The 17751-nt window shown below is 42.5% G+C and overlaps 1 protein-coding gene across 2 annotated transcripts in view; it reads right to left on the reverse strand.

The window, feature by feature from the left end:
• LOC131692145 (uncharacterized) overlaps positions 1–17751 on the reverse strand; it is a 309783-nt gene that overhangs the window by 130689 nt on the left and 161343 nt on the right. For both annotated transcript variants that reach the window (XM_058979022.1, XM_058979021.1), the window contains exon 3: positions 4849–4956. In XM_058979022.1, the coding sequence (XP_058835005.1) occupies positions 4849–4956 (108 nt within the window). The remainder of the gene's footprint in view (positions 1–4848; positions 4957–17751) is intronic.

Consider the following 17751-nt stretch of genomic DNA (forward strand, 5'->3'; position numbering starts at 1 on the left):
TTCACTTACAGTGATAATACGATGTATACAGTGCCACCTAGCGGCGAAAATACGAGCAAGTGAGTTTTCTCCATGTAAATTGTTGAAAAATCCAATATAAATTTCAGGCACGTTGGTCCGGTAGTTAGACTTGTCCGATTTGCTTCAAATTTGGTACAAGTACTTCTGGTGGGACTAGGAATCGACTCAGGGGTGGGCCGATTGAGTTTTCAAAAATTCATCATTTTTCTGGGCAGTCTAGTGCACAGTGCTCTAAAAATCTAGCGAAATCGTCTTAGGGCACCAGCGGGTCTGTAAAGAATACTAAAAATTAATTTCTATTCCATAATTTTCAGTTCAGCAATTCGCGAGATCGTGCTCACCGCAAGCCATGAAAAATAGACTACGTTGTGAAGCGATGGTCACTATTTATTAAAAAATCTCGGTTAAATAAAAAATGAAACTATTAAAAAATTTCAAATAGTTTAAAATTTTCACAAACTTATTAGGAAAAATTGTTTAATAAGCTTTCGTAATATTGTGTAGGAAAAAAGCTGAAAATTTGAAAATAAATCTGAGGATTATGATTGATTACAGAACTCTGGGATTTTCTATTGGAATGTTTTCAGGCAGGAATTTGATATTGATGCTATTAGACAACTGTGAAATCAATACCAATAGATCAGTTACATATCAGGACCCCATTCCGACAATTTATCACAAGTCCTCATGATGTTTACAACAACAGGTTATCAATCTACGGATCAGATAATGTTATTGTAATATTGAATTAAATCAGTTTGCATCAATAAATTTTCAACTCCAATCCAATATTTTTTTGTGTGGTGGGGGGGGGGCTGTATGGTGTTAAACCCCAAAACCTTCTCTTGGCTACGCCATTGCTTGGAGTTATTTATTTCGCTTTTCATTTTCCGAAAGGTTTCAGATCGATCCGATGGTCATAAGTTAGAAAAATTGCAGTCAGAAGGTTCGCACAAATGAACATTTTTGCACTGATAAGTTATCAAGTTCCTTCCAGACAACTTGGAAGTGTTCGGTGATTATTTCTAGCGGTTGTAGATAGAAAAATGAAATACAAAATTCTATTTATCGAAATAATGTTTAGCTTATTTCAATGGATTATTACTATATTGAACAATAAATAGGCGACGAAGAGTAATCCACAAACAACAAGCCATAACTTTTAAAGTATTCAAAATAGATATTTGAAGTCTTCAGTAAAGTTATTCGCAACAGTAAGAGCTACAAATTTGCTGAAGGCATCATTTCATTATAATCACTTCCAAGAAAATTTGTGAAAATATCTCACTCACAGGGGGATTAATCAGCAAAAGCACAATACCAGAAGAAAGAGCATATTTCCTCCATTAAATTCTCCGAAGATACTATTGACCTAAAATAAGCCGTTTTGGCGTTAATAATAGATTACATGTTTTGGTCATATTTCTGGCAATGGGAAATGATAAAAATCTTTCGTCCGCATTTAATGTTAAATATCTCTTTTGATAATAGTCCGATTTCAACAATCTATAGCTTGTTCGAAAGGTATTCGTTAAAGCTGTCTAAAACATATAAATTGTTAAACTACATTGTCAATACCGGCAGATAATTTAAAAAAACTGCAAAAAACGCCATTTTTACGCATTCAAACATTCATATCTTAAAAACTAAACATCAGAATCAAAAACAAATTAATAGCGTTCATACTGTTTTTTAGTTCTTTCATTTAAAATTGGTTTGGATAAGATCGGTTCAGCCATTGCTGAGAAACACGAATGAGAATTTGTCCGTTACATACACACACACACAGACACACACACACACAGACATTGTCCCAAATCGTCGAGCTGAGTCGATTTGTATATAAGACTCGGCCCTCCGGGCCTCGGAAAAAATCTTGAAAGTTTGAGCGAATTCTATACATTTCTTTTATAAGAAATGTAAAAAGTCTTAAGACTTAAAAACAACCCAAAGAATGTAATTATCATCATCAAACCAAACGAATTTGAAGGAATCACCAGTAAGAGAGACAAATGTTTGAAAAACGTCCAAAATAAGGAGGGGTCCATTTTCTATCTCTTTTGGTTTCTGTGTAAATTCGCAATGAATTTTTCTGCAGTCCGTTGTTAAGACTCCTTCTACATAACTTTTTTTCACATACGTCAATTGTTCGTCCAACTGGGAATATTTTCTACCAAATTAACAACTAATATTTTTCAGTTAGGAGTATTTTGTAACTTTTTGAAATCAAAGCTTTCGAAGTTAGTGTAGGGTATTTCGTTTTTTTTTGTGTTTCTCAAAGCCTCCCTTAATATTGTGACAAGTGTCAAAGTTAGCCCATATGCCAAGTTTTGCACAGTTTGGACAATTTTTGACCCCTACCAACTTCAATTGAAGTTTTTGCCATTGGCATTATGGAAAAATATTAGAAAAAAATACATAAAAAGGCAGAACTTTCGAACTAGCTATTAGAAAATTACAACTCATACAATTTTAAGGGAGCAATCTTAGTATTTGAATAAGAATACATCCATTTCTTGAAAAATACGAAGTAAGTGTTTTGAGGTATTTTGTTCCTAAAATCCTCTATTCGTATTAACATTTCTGCTGAATACTGTAAATCATACATCTTTTGCAGTTTTTCAAATGTCCTTCAACAACTCTGTACCGGTTGAGATGGGTTGGATTCCTGTTATGTTATGTGTAGAATGATTTCTGATAATTAAATTAAAAGTTTTCCTATTAATTGCTGCGGAAGAACGCTTTTGTATGTAAAATGATGAAATACAGCTACATTTCATAGGACTTCTGAATCAGTGCTATGCTAATATATACCTTGTTACGAAAGTATTTATCTCAAAATGAACGGCATTTTATTAATAAAACTTACAAAGCTGACATTTTTTAAGAAATGTTACATTCTGAGGAGTCCGTCAAAGTTAATTGTCGTGTAAATAAGAATAATATTTTATTATATATGGTTATACAAATTAATGAATAATTTTTCAACACACTTTTCAAAAATACAGAATTTTACCGCATTTATCGCATTACCGCGCGGTGCGGTGCGTTAAATACAGTGCGGTGCGGTTTTATTATTTTTTTGCGGTTGCGGTGCGGATTATCCATTTACCGCCCACATCCGCACCGCGACGTACCCTACTGCGAACCCTAATCCAGAGTTATCTCACTCTGGCACGCGATGGACTAATTCGGTAATATGGTCTAACTACTGATCGAGTGAAAACTTTTCTGAAACATTATCGATCTTCAACTTCACTGAGTTATCTAGAATGATTAAAAGTTTTTTTTATGTTGGTAAAATTAGTACTTAGGGAGTGGGAATAGCGTACTTAGTTGGTAAATCGATTGCATTGTACGCAGCTCATCTGGATTCGATTCTCAGTCCCGCACATAGGCTTAAAGATATTTTTAAAAGAGATTTAAAATCGAAATAAAAACACCCTAACTGTTGTTTTAACAAAAAGAAGGGGCTCATAAACTACGAAAACTTCTCCAAGGACATAAAAAGGTAAAGTTGTTTAGTCCTAAATTTGCATTCTGGACGATGTTAAAAGGTAGATACGTGCATTTGTATATGGCTATGAAATTGAATAAAATGAACATGGTAAAAAATTAGTAATATCAAAAATGTTTTGTTTTATTTCCTGAAAGTTTGGAAACGATCAACTGAACGGGTGATGCAATTTAAATCCGTACACCCTTAAATGGGATCAAATGGGTGAAATGATAGAGGTAACCCTAATCAGTTATCTCAGTTCTAACCAATTTGCTCGGCTGAAATATTTTCAATTTTCTCTTTCTATCAGAAGGTGTGATTGTGTACGAGAAAATAAACAGTATTAACCGTATGCAAATTATTTTTTTCCTACCTCACAACCCCGTTGACAGAACCTATTTCAGTTTGAAACGCACACGACTGGTTTCCCCACGCGTCATGGAACCCATAATTCCGCATATTGCTCCCCATCAAAGCACTATTAATTTCTTTTAATGGAAAAACAACGCTCGCCATGCATAAAAATTGCCATAAATTAGAAACGAGAGCCAGAAAAGCAGAACCGGAAATGTATGCTATTAGTTATTAGCTGGCAAGGAACCGAAAAAAACGGTGGCTTCTAGGACGCCTCGTCACACGCACCATCCGTCAGGTGGAACGGGCGAACCGTCAACGAGCTCTCCGGTAACTGACATTGCGGCCTCGTCTGGCTAAACGAGGAATGCAGGGGCTCGGTCGCCGAAAGAGGTATGAGTTTGCGTGACCCATAGCAAAACAAATTAGGCTGAGAAAACGGTCCCCTATCCTGTATCTTCTGTTTTCTACGCGTTCATGAGGCGAAAAAAAAACTCATTGCGTATTTTCCGGATCTGCACCGGTGGTGGTGGCCATCGAACGGGTTCTAACTTCTAATCCGGTTTTGTATATACACGCTCCGGAAATAGTGGATCACCCCGATCGTCTGAGCCTGATGGAATGGAAAATAATTTATGAATGACATGACAGCGAAAGTTTCCCAGTTTCGCTTTTTTTATCCACGCAAGTTCTGCTGGCCGTATGATTGATGAGCTTCCAGCTGGAAGGTTCGGATGGCACGCGTTCCGTGACGTGATGTACATGTCTCCTGCCACGTTTGGGGTGTTTTGAAGTTTGCTCCACATATTCAGATCAACTAATTGTGTGCCCTCACTGAACATCGGATCGGTTTACCATGCGAGTGCTATAAATTTATGACTGTTTAATAGCGGGACTGGCTCTGCTAGCACCTCATTTGACATGTGATCATTGATGGACGGCTGCAATATTTATGATACATATTTTAAACTCACCCAGTGTCTGGCTTAGCACGGTTCGGCCGTCCTCGCCGTGACATGCGTTTCGGGCATCGAACGGGTTGGTGAACTGAACGAACGCGTATCCTTTGTGCATGGAAATGCCTGGAAAATAAGATATGGAATGATTAACAGTTTTAGTGTGTAGACTAGAATAGTGAAATAATAATGCAAATAAGAGATTTTTCAAAACCAAGTGCAACAAGTTTTGACCAGTATTGGAATATGCATAAATTCGTTTAATTTCGCTTAAACTATACGATATTATATTCCGGAATCTCTCTCTTGACACAAGTTGTGTTACGTATTAGAATTTAGCATCTGTCTGGTGCTAAGTCAGTGCCAAATACTGATGAGATGTACTCTAAACGCATCTCTATAAGGTATCACTTTATCGATGAAATAAAATGCCCTATCGGAAAGATTTATGTCAACGCAATATTTGAAAAGAAGCAATTCACATTGTCAAACTACTCTCAAATACATTTTATTTTATTTTTTAAATAGCACGAGCCTATCTGTTTATTATTCGTGCAATAAAACCTGTGATACCAATAGATTTCCTCACATGAATTTACATTTTTCGATGATATATTCCATTGTGACCTAGCAATCCCAGCTCGCTTACATCCGATTACCGAAAAATAAATACACAATGTAAATTCTCTCAAATGCAGCCCGCGTATGAAGCATTATTGTGTAGCCGAACAAAACAATTCATGAAATTCAAATGATCGCTCATTCCACGCACCGCATGGTTCATTGAACAAAACCAGAATTGGACGACCAAAAAAAAGGATGAACGGAAGAAGAACTAAAAAAGAGGGAGCCCTTTCTGCCATGTTGAAAAATTCCCCGAAACTGGTGATGAATTACAACACCATCAAAATTGCATCGCCCTCGGCCAACAGTTCGGGCTCGGGGTATCGGTTACCAAACCATGTGAGTGGACTTGTGAACATTCATTTTTAAAACTGTGAAAGTGCGATGACAGTAGTTGCTGATTGCCACGTGGGTTGGGTGGATTGGGGACAAAAAAGATCGGTGCAATTGTGTGTCGTAGCACAGCAACCGGCAACGGCAGCAGAGGCGGAAAATGAACGAGCTTCTCGGTGGGACAGCTCCAGTTTGGAATGATGCCGTGCAGTGCAGTGGTGGTTGGTGGCGGCAATGGCGATGAAGAAATAAGGGTTTGGTAAATCGGTGAAAAATCCAATTTCATCGACTGAATAATTCAGACCTGCGAACGTGGAGCTGTCTCTAACGGTAACACGATCGCTATGGCGAATCGGAAACTTTTTCCTGATAAAAGAGGAAACGCTTTTGCCAATCTGAGCGACTGTCAGTCAAAGGATGACCGCTTCGAGCTGTGTATATGACAAGCGCGGATGGAATCTGGAAAATAGGGAATTAAACGATGCATTTCTCGCAGGCATTGAGTGGCATGTCGGATGGAATTAGATGGAAGAAATGTAAACTGAAATCAGTTTTTTACAAACCACCATTGTTATCATACAAATTGCACAACTTTATTCGGAACGTATGACCGGACCATTTCGGAACAAAAAAATGGAAAAAATATCACAAATTTCAGCCCCTATGTTCGTAAAGAGTCGGTTAGTTTAGTCCTGTCGTTAAATTGGTAGCTTCAAATAATTCCACGTGCCTTGCAGTAAGCGATTGATCATGATGCGGAATATGTCGGATGAACATGATCTAATTGATCCATTATTGAATCCAACGAAATGAATGTAAAGACTGTCCCAAAAAGTATGAACGATGACAGTAACCGCCACCATTTCGCAATAATTGACAAACTGGTAATTTTTATGGCTGCGTTCTGTTGCTTATCTTGTCTTTTAGTGTCGTAACGTGACTAGGTGGGCTTGGTTAATAGAAACACGTACGTTACGATATACTAAAATTTACTACGCGACATACATTAAAATAATATGTGACTACTCGACTGACTCTTAACTTCTCTTAAGACACAGGACGTGACGCAGTGCACTAGTGACGTCGATCCGAGTGACAGTTGCTTGCCACCGATGAGCCCTGTGGCAACTTACGTTTTGGGTTACCAGTGTCCCCAACATCTCCCTCCTTAATATCTGCGGTATGCCTGAAACCATTGTGGCGGTCTTCGGTTGCGCGAAGAGCGCCTAGGTGGCTGGTCCACAGGAGATGAATCACCGGCAGACTGGAAGTCCGACGATGCTGACGAAGATGATATTGTTGAAATAGATCTGCCGGATGATGGGGAGGCCAAAGGCTGACTTCCCGTTGGCGTCAATGTGGCAGAATTCCTATCTTCGGGCAAGTATTCATCTGAAGAATATTCAATTAACGTTGAATGGTTATACTGTTTCCATTCGTTCAGCAGGATGTCGATCGGTAACTGGTTCAGTTGTTGTTTCCTTAATTCAAATCCTGACGCAGATCGGGCCCTCAGCTGGTTGATGTGGGACCGAATCAGCTTCTTGTAGTTCACCAATACGTTTAACATCACTTGACCGATTTTCTCGACAATAACTCCAGATTGCCAAGTCCACTTGTTGTTTGCATAGGTCTTTGTGTAAACAGCATCATTCGGTTGGAATGACCTCGGTTGACTGGTGTTGGTTTGACTAGCTGTTGATACAGGACAGCAAGGCGCTCGAAGAAGATCTAGGGAAGTACGTAATGACCGATTGTACATCGCTTCGGCCGGCGTTTTCCCGTCTGGTACATTTGGGTTGGGCGTAGTTCGATAGGTGAGTAGAAATATGTCCAACGTTTCTTGATTGATTGTGATCTCCCTCTTTAATCTTTTTGACCGCTCGTTTGAATGTATCAACATACCTCTCGGCCTGGCCGTTCGACTGCGGATGAAAAGGGGCCGTAGTAAGATGCTGAATGCCATTCTCGCTACAAAACTGGCTGAACTCTGTACTTTTGAACTGTGTTTCGTTGTCTGTGACGAGGAGCTCAGGCATTTCCTTGTTGGCGAAGACCGAACGAAATAGGTTGATGGTTGCTGCCGTCGTGATTCGCCGAGTTGCGAAGATTTCCGGCCATTTGCTATATGCGTCGACAATCACGAGGTAGTATTCACCGTCTATCGGACCCGCATAATCTGCAGGAACACGTTGCCATGGACCAGTAGTTGATGGCCAAGATTCCGGTGCTGCTTTAGGCGGGGACCGTGCAGCGGACGCACAGTGATGACATGCCCTAACGAAACTGACTATCGTCTCATCCAATCCTGGCCAGTACACATAGCTGCGTGCGACTGCTTTCATTCGTTGCACTCCCGGATGGCCCTTGTGGAGTTGAATCAAGCACCTCTTCCGATAGAGCTCGGGGATCACGATCCTGTCCCCGAAAATAATGCAGCCTTGGACGATCGACAACCCTTCTTGACGATCGTAAAATCGTCGCAGCTCCCAATCGTGTGCATCTAGCTTGGAATTTGGCCAGCCGTTATGGATGAAACGGTACACCTTCCGAAGAACTGAATCGGACTTGGTAGCCTCCTTGATCATGCTGAAACTAAGAGGTAAATGTTTGACGTTACTGACCGCTACTGACCTCAAGTCTTCTTCCAGGGTGGTACAGGCTACGACGAAGTCTTCGTCTGGCTTGACATGCTGGTTGATGAGTCGGGAAAGTACATCGGCATTCCCGAACTTGGTTGTCGAGACGTATTCCATGGAGAAATCGTATGAAAGCAATGTTAGGGCCCAACGCTGAAGCCGGTTAGCAGTGTAGACTGGTATTCCTTTTTTGGACCCAAAGATTCGCAATAGCGGCGCGTGATCCGTTTGAAGACGAAACCGCCTCCCCAACACAAACTTGTGAAATTTTGTCACAGCATAGAGTATCGCCAATTCTTCGCGATCTGGCTGAGAATATCGTTGTTCCGTGGCTGTGAGCGCCCGAGATGCATGCTGAATCACCTTGATCTTGCCGTCGGGGAGCTTGTGGCTTATTGTCGCTCCAATTCCAATGGATGATGCATCTGCAGACACTATTATCTCCAGATTTGGGTCATAATGTGTCAGTAAAAGATCAGAGGACAGAATCGATTTGAACTTGTCGAACGCCTGCTGGCATTCTGCAGTCCACTGGAATGTCGAACTGGTTTTGAGTAATTCGTCCAGTGGATATCGAAGAGTCCTCATGTTTGGAACGAATTTCCCGTAATAGTTTATAGCGCCGAGGAAAGAACGCACGCTGGTAAGGTCCTTTGGAGGTGGCATGCTCCTGATGGCCTCAACCTTCGCTGGATCAGGACGCAGACCGTGACGATCCAGTAGGAGTCCTAAATACCGGATCTGATGTTGCGAAAACGAACACTTCTCTGGTCGTATGGTGAAGCCGTAGTCTTGAATCCGCTGTAAAACCGCTTGCAGATTCTGTTGGTGTTCCTCAGCGTCCTTGCCTCCAACGATTACATCGTCTAAATAACCCGATGTACCCGGAATACCTGCTAACATGGTGTCGATTAGCTGAGAAATGCTCCTGGTGCAGCTTTTACCCCGGGTGGCAGCCTGTTGTATTGATACAAGCCCCGGTGGGTGTTGATTGTCAACATTTTTCGACAACTTTCGTCTACTTCCACTTGTAAAAAGGCATCTGACAAATCAATTTGGCTAAAAATTGTACAATTCGCCAACTTGGAAAAAAAATGTCCTGCGGCAACGGGAGCGGATATTGATGCGACTGAATCCGCTCGTTGAGACCAGTGGAATAATCACCACAAATACGTATACTGCCATTCGCCTTCCTAACTACGACTATTGGAGCAGCCCACTCTGAAAAGTCAACTGGGGAAATAATTTGAAGCCGTTCTAAACGATCGAGTTCCTGATCAACTGTCGCTAGCATGGCGTAGGATACTGGCCTTCGTGGACGGAAAACAGGCTGACATGACTCCTGCAGTACCAGCTTGACCTTGGCCTTTGAACACAGTCCCAATACACTACTGAAGAGCTTGGGGTACGCTTTCTGCAAAGAGTTGGCATCGACCGGAACTCTGCTGACATTATTACAAAAGTTGTCCATCGGTAACGACCAAAGCTTGAATTTGTCGATGAAATCGATTCCGAGAAGATTGAGCGGACGCTTCGATACAAAAATTCGTCCGTGATGTGCTGAGCCGTTGAATGATACTTCACATGCAAACTCGTACTGCAACTCAACTTGTTCACCTGATGCCGATTTAGAAATTTGCGTCGCCGGAACTAATGCTGGGCTACCGAGCTCCTTCCACACTTGCTCGGAAACTATGGTGATGTCTGACGCTGTGTCCAGTTGCAGGCGTACTGGGACGCTGTTGATTTCCACCCGTACGAAGCGTCGTTTGCTCTGAACGCTTCCGACGGAAAGAGCGATTGTTTTGGTGGAAAATCTACCTCCTCGCTGTCTCGACGGCTTGGATGACCGTTTTGCGCTCGAGCAGTAGCCCTCCTTATGGCCAAACTGCTTACACTCGACACATCGATGACTCCGGAAACTGCAGTATTTTGAAAAGTGCATTCCATCACAGTTCCAGCAAGGTGTTTCTGGTCCCTTTTCACCGTCTTCTAGCCTCTCCGAAACCTTTCGCCGCTCCTTCGATCGCTTTCGAAACTTCCTCTGCGCAGATGAACCTCTCTTTATCGCTTGGACCTGTCCTGATGGACCTTCGATCATCGCCGTGTCGTTTTTTAAATTGATCAGACGCTGACATTCTTCGATCATTGCCTCCAGGGTCACGCCATTGTTATCTTCTATTTTTGACAGTAACCTGGTGCAAATATCACCATCATACTCTCCCTTCAAACCGCACACGAACATCAGACACTTGAACTGTTGTTCCGACATCTTCGACAGCTCAAATTCCACGCACATTTTGTTCACCCGACATGCAAAAGTGACGTAATCTTCGGTCGGGACTTTTGTAATGGAGAGTGTGCTGTATCGTTTCTTCACCATTGATTCTGTTGTTCCAAACAGCGCTTTTAGTCTCTGAACCGTGACGTCGAACGTGAAGTCTGTTGGGGTGCTAGGCAGGATGTAACTCACATACCTATAATGCTCGTTTGTTCCCAGCCGTCGAAGTAACAATCTGACTTTCGCTCCATCGCACTATGGGAAGGTTCCATACAAACAGGTGGCCAAAAAATTTTTGTCTCATATTCTTTCGCGAAAAGCTTGTGTGAGTTGTTAATAATGAACGAAACTCATAATGGACAGGTTTAAAAACCTTAAGGGTGAGGAGGAGGGGGAGAGGTGGGGGGTTTTGGTGTAAAGTATTCAAGGTAATTTTTTTTTCAAAAAAATAAAAAAGAGGCACAGAGAGATTTAGTAAATTCAATCACTTTCCATATAATGATGCAGTATTTGAACAATATTTTCTTAAATTTTCATTGGTCAAGTGACAGTGAATTTCGGTGCGGTGTGCATCATAACTCAAAATCTACTGGGCCAATCGTTTCGAAATTTTTCACAGTTCTTCCTAACATCATTCTCCAGGTAACTACAAGACCTTTTGATAAAAATATTATTACAGCTATTTTTACAAAAAATGTTAGTAGTTTTTTTAGCGAAAATGGGACTTTGGCTTCAAAGTGTTACAAAAAACTCAAAAAGCGAAAAAAAGGAAAAACTCAGATAACATGTGCTTTCTAACCCTCAAACTAATAGTAACGGAGAGAGAATGAATGTCGCAAAAGAGGCATTAATATTTCAATTTATTTATTAAATAGAAAGTAGTTTGAAGTGCATAGGCTATTTAATGATTATTTCAATGTTGAAATGACCAATGAGCTCTAAAAGAAATGTCGCTCTTTCAGTTGATTGCTGGCTATTTTCGGCAAATTTGAGACTAAGAGAAACGAAAGCAATGAAATTGAAAGACGGATAGGTATTCTAGAGCGAATCAGTTATTAACTTAAATATCTATCCGTCTTTCAATTTCATTGCTTTCGTTTCTCTTAGTCTCAAATTTGCCGAAAATAGCCAACAAAATCGATAAAGTCTCGTGCCCGTAGAGAACCACCGGTCTTATAAGCGTTTTGTACATGGTGAATTTGGTGCGGGGGTGAATCTTTCTTGACCGCAGTTTCTTCTGGAGCCCTTAGCAGGCCCGAATTCCACTGATGATGCGTCTTCGGAATTCACGGCTCTCGTTATTGTTAGCCGTTAATAAGGGGTCCTAGGTAGACAAAATCCTCCGCTACCTCGAAGCTATCCCCGTTGATCGTAGCGCTGTTTCCTAGCCGGATCCTGTCGTTTTCGGTTCCGCCTACCAGCATATATTTTGTGTTGGACGCATTTACCACCAGTCCGACCTTCGCTGCTTTGCGTTTCAGGCGGGTGTACAGGTCTTCCATCGTTTCAAATGTTCGGGCGATAATGTCCATGTCGTCCGCAAAGCATACAAATTGGCCGGATTTCGTGAAGATCGTGCCCCGGCTGTTGAGCCCGGCTCGTCGCATTACACCTTCCAGAGCGATGTTGAATAGTAGACACGAGAGTCCATCACCTTGTATCAGTCCCCGTTGAGATTCGAATGGACTGGAAAGTTCACCCGAAATCCTTACGCTGTTTTGTACACCATCCATCGTTGCTTTGATCACTCGTGTCAACTTCCCGGGAAAGCTGTTTTCGTCCATGATTTTCCATAGCTCTACGCGATCGATACTATCGTATTCCACCTTGAAGTCGATGGACAGGTTTTGCGTTGGGACCTGGTATTCATGGCATTACTGGAGGATTTGCCGTACGGTGAAGATCTGGTCCGTTGTGGACCGGCCATCGATGAAGCCGGCTTGATAACTTCCCACGAACTCATTTTCTTTACGTGATAGACGATGAAAGATGATTTGCACTTTGTAGGCGGCATTCAAAATGGTGATCGCTCGGAAGTTCTCACACTCCAAATGGTCGCCTTTCTTGTGATTGGGGCAGATCACCTCTTCTTTCCACTCCTCCGGTATCTGATCGGTTTCCCAGATCCTGATTACTAACCGGTGCAGACAAGTGGCCAACTTTTCCGGGCCCAACTTGATGAGTGCTGCTGCGATACCATCTTTGCAAGCTGCTTTGTTGTTCTTGAGCTGGCTGGATGGCAACCTTAACTTCCCTCAACGTGGGAGTTGGTTCATTCCCGTCCTGAACTGCACTGACGTAGTCAAATCCTCCGTTACCTTGGTCATCTGTACCTACATTCTCCTCGCCATTCAGGTTCTCGTCGAAGTGCTGCTTCCACCTTTCGATCACCTCACGGTTGTCCGTCTGTTGGCTCCTGTCTTTTTCCCTACATAATTCGGCTTGCGGCACGAAGCCTTTGCGGGATGCGTTGAGCTTCTTGTAGAACTTCTGTATATCTTGAGAACGGCACAGCAGTTTCATTTCCTAGCACTCCGCTTCATCCAGGCGGCGTTTTTTCACCCGGAAGAGGAGTGTCTGTTGCCTCCGCTTCTGTTTGTATCGTTCCACATTCTGTCGGGTTCCATGCTGCAGCATGACCGGTCGCGCTGCATTCTTCTCGTCCAAAACCGCTCTGCACTCCTCGTCGAAGCAATCGTTCCGTCGTCTCCGTTCCTCGTACCCGACAATGTCCTCAGCTACGTTGTTGATGGCTGCTTTTACTGTTCTCCAGCAGTCCTCTAGAGGGGCCACGTCGAGCTCTCCCTCGTCCGGCAACGCTGCCTCGAGGTGCTGCGTGTATGCAGTGATGACATCTGGTTGCTTCGGTCGCTCCAGATCGTACAGAGGCGGCCGTCGGTACCGTACATGATTAATAATCGATAGTTTTGGGCGCAATTTAACCATCACCAGGTAGTGGTCAGAGTCGATGTTAGCGCCACGATAGGTCCTGACGTCGATAATGTCGGAGAAGTGCCGTCCATCGATCAGAACGTGGTTGATTTACGATTCCGTCTGTAGCGGTGATCTCCAGGTGTAACGATAAGGGAGGCTGTGCTGGAAGAAGGTGCTACGAATGGCCATGTTCTTGGAGGCGGCGAAATCAGTGAGTCGAAGGCCGTTCTCATTCGTCAGCTGGTGAGCGCTGAACTTTCCAATCGTCGGTCTGAAATTCTCCTCCTGGCCTACCTGAGCGTTTAAGTCCCCAATGATGATCTTGAAGTCGCGGCTTGGGCAGCGGTCGTATTTTCGTTCGAGTTGCGCGTAGAAACCGTCTTTGTCATCATCGGTGCTTCCGGAGTGAGGGCTGTGCACATTTATTATGCTGATGTTGAAGAAACGGCCCTTGATCCTCAACCTACACATTCTTTCGTCGATCGACCACCAACCGATCACGCGCCTTTGCATATCGCCCATCAAATAAAAGCTGTCCCTAGGTCATATGTGTTGCCGCTACTCTGGTAGATGGTATGATTACCTCTAAACGTTCGCACCATGGGTCCTGTCCAACACACCTCCTGCAGCGCTACGATTTCGAACCCGCGGTCCTTGAGAACATTGGCGAGTACGCGGGTGCTCCCGATGGAGTTGAGAGATCTGCAGTTCCACGTTCCAAGCTTCCAGTCGCTAGTCCCTTTTCGTCGCAGTGGTCGTCGCCATTGGTATCTGTTCGCAATCTTATCTTGTTGAGTTTTCGATGCTATTGGTTTATTACTGCTGGCTCGCAGGGCCTGACACCAGCCCCCTAACTTCCCGGAGGACCGTAGTGCACAGTTGAACTTAGAGTCCTTCACTGGCACTCGGACGATGATCAGCCGCCCCCAACATGGGGAACAGATGCTGTTTTGAGCCGCTCCTCCTGGAGATCAGACGCTCAGGCTTGCAGCAGCAAAGCCCCCGAGTGTGGTCTTACTGGAGCTATAAAGCTAGGATCTCGGAAGGGCTCCCCGTCAGAATCACTGACTACAATTGCAAACGAGATGGGAAATGTCACTCCTCTAAAACACTGCTTTAGGCCAATTGCAGCGGGCCGTGATTCTGATTGCGAAATTGAGTGTACGGTTCAGATTTGCGAGCGTAGGGACTTTACTATCGCGTGGGAATGTGCGTTTGTATCTGCGCGTTTGAGACCGTGTTAATCAGCTTACAAGTCTTATAGCGTTCACTAAATTATAGGGGTGTTTATGTGTTTGTGAAATCTTGGGCGTAGTTGTGCGCGGATGATTGCGATTGTATGTTTCTCTTTATGTATCATCGCGAAAGGCGCGGATGGTTTAAAGTGAGTATGTTCGACCGGGTGGGCGTTTGTACGTCGTGTGGACGTTTGTATGTTGCGTACGCTAGCGTTTATGTAACTTTTTGTATAAAAAATTGATTTTATAATCGTGTCCATTGGCATATTCGCGTGTGTTTTTGGATGATCTCGCGGATCGTGATTCTGATACTTAATTTTCAGTGTACACTGTACAGTTCAGATGCTAGAAGAGAGTTAATTCTCCCATATCACTAGAGTTCCCATGGAACGTGTTATCTAATGGATAGAGCCGCAAGTAGGAACCTCCGGACGTAACAAATTCATGATCGCGCGAGCACGGGCGGTTGTAACGTCATTCTTGATAACGCGTTTGTAAATTTATAAGTGCTAAAACGTTCACTTAGTCACCGGGGTGTTATCCGGGTGGGAATGTGAGATTGCGGGTGTAGGTATTCGTGTATGATCACGAAGGGCTCGAACGTTTGTATGTTAAAGTGTTTGTCGCGTGTATGTAACTTCGCGATGTTATAGCCGGCCACACGGTTATTTTGCGACTCTGATACTTAATTTTTAGTGCTTGGTTCAGGTTTTAGTGCATGGTTCAGACCAGAGCAACACCGTTTATTGACTAGCAGTTTCTGCAACATAATTCGTTGAAAAGAAGCCTACATTAATTAATCGACCAAGATAACCGATTAAGATAAATAATCGATTAGGTAGTAAATCTTAGTTGAAAAAAGAAAAAGATCGCTGAGCCTATTTTGATATTTTGTGGCGCTTGCATTTGTTGTTCTGCGATTTTCATATTTTGCATTAGCATATAAACTACATCAATTATTTTGTTGATTAATTGATATCAGTTAATCGATTTACTCGATTATACCGAAAGCTTATAATCGATTTTTGAATTATTTTAGAGATTAATCGATTATTGGCGTTGTTCGAGTAAAAAAATATATCACTAGTAAAGACTTTCGGACGTGGCCGAGTCATGATCGTGCGGGCGGTGGGTAAATGGTTGAGACCGCGATTGTAATTTTATAGCTGCTAAAACGTTCCTTTAAGTATCGGGATGTTTTAATATTGAGAGATCGCGGGCGTTGGTATGTGTAGATAATTGCAATTGCCTGTTCGCGTTTGGGACCATAATTGTGTATCGCGAATTCCACGAGCGTTTGTACATTGGGAATGAGAGAAATTGTTAGTGTATATGAGAGCATATTCAATTGATGATGTTAGTGAATATTATATCCATAAGTTATCATCAGTATGGGTGTCATTTGAAAGGAGGTGGTTTGGAGATGACGGAAATTGACGATAGAAACCATTCTGAAATCCAAAATGGCGGATTTTTTATTACAACCAAACAGAAAATAATTTTCAACGTGTGTATCATTTAAAACGGGGTGGTCAGTATATGATGAAAATTTATGATTTAGGCCATTTCTTAATCCAAGATGGCGGCTTCCGGTAACAACAAAACGATGAAAATCATCATCAATATGGGTGTTATTTGCAAGGATGTCGTCAGGAGCAGGGTTGCCACATTGAAATCTGTATTTGTATTCCGAATCGACAATCTGTATCGAAAAATTAACTACAAGCTTCCCAATAAAAAATAATATTTTTGCAATGAAAAATTAATTATGATAACTGATCACGTATAGGACAATCAGATTGATTTGATTCTTTATCTGGGGAACAAATGATATCTAAATTTGTCGCTTTTGTTCAACGCCTTAGCGGTTGTTTAAAGTCTGCACTCCATAGAATGCTTTTTAAGTGTTATTCGAAATTCTGATAGGCAGGGTACTACAAACCTACACTGAAAAACTGTTTGTTGCGGTTCGCTCTTGGTGTGATAAACTAGCAGTGGGAATATTCTAGGATAATTCAAAGTACCGAATGAAAATAGGCACATAGTCTCAAAGAAATTTTACTATACGCAGCTAAGTAAATTGATAAGCTAGATGTGCCGAAATCCTTCTCTAAGGGAGGACAGTAATACTGACGTACATGCTTTTATCTGTAACGCGTATGGTAAATACAATGCCGAAGGAGAGATGACTGTGCGGTTTTCCTGGGCGCCCAAAAGAAAGTTGGCGGTTTCTTATCCATTTGGTAGAAAAAGTCGCCAAGGAAGTTACGAAGTTGTGCGCCGTGTGGCGGTGTAAAAGTCGCTACAAGCTTAAGTTTTCCCGCTTCGAATCTTGCGTATATAACGTTCTAATATAACGCGAATTCTCGTACGCGCTCCGCGAGTGGAAAAGTGACTAGAAGCGATCTGGAGGGCAGAAAGGCTTACGGAACAGCCATTTGTCCAAACCGCGGAAAAGATTGATTGTGCGTCGTTTGCGAGACGGAGGACAGTGCATTTGGTATTTTTACTTCTGGTGTTTTTTTTTGAGATTATCTCTGAGCTGTGCCTATCAGAAACGGTATCGCGAGTTACGGCGAATATTTCCACTGCAGATCCGCCGCGTTTCCTTTAAAGTTGCTGCACCGACACCATTTTGTGCGAGTCTCCATCGAACCTCCCCTGGGAAGCGAGTCCACGCATAAAACGCTATCGGCACATCCACTGCAATACAGTGGATGACGCAAAAGTGCCGATAGTTTAAAGTCTGCATTTTGCAGAATAATTGATCAGCTTCAGGAGACTCTAATGTTCGTTAGTTGCGGCAATAATATTTTTCCGCTCTAGCATCTATAACGCTGGGTATCCGAGAGAGATGCAAAACGGTACATTT

Source organism: Topomyia yanbarensis, chromosome 3 (genome assembly GCF_030247195.1).
Source record: "Topomyia yanbarensis strain Yona2022 chromosome 3, ASM3024719v1, whole genome shotgun sequence".
Taxonomy (NCBI): domain Eukaryota; kingdom Metazoa; phylum Arthropoda; class Insecta; order Diptera; family Culicidae; genus Topomyia; species Topomyia yanbarensis.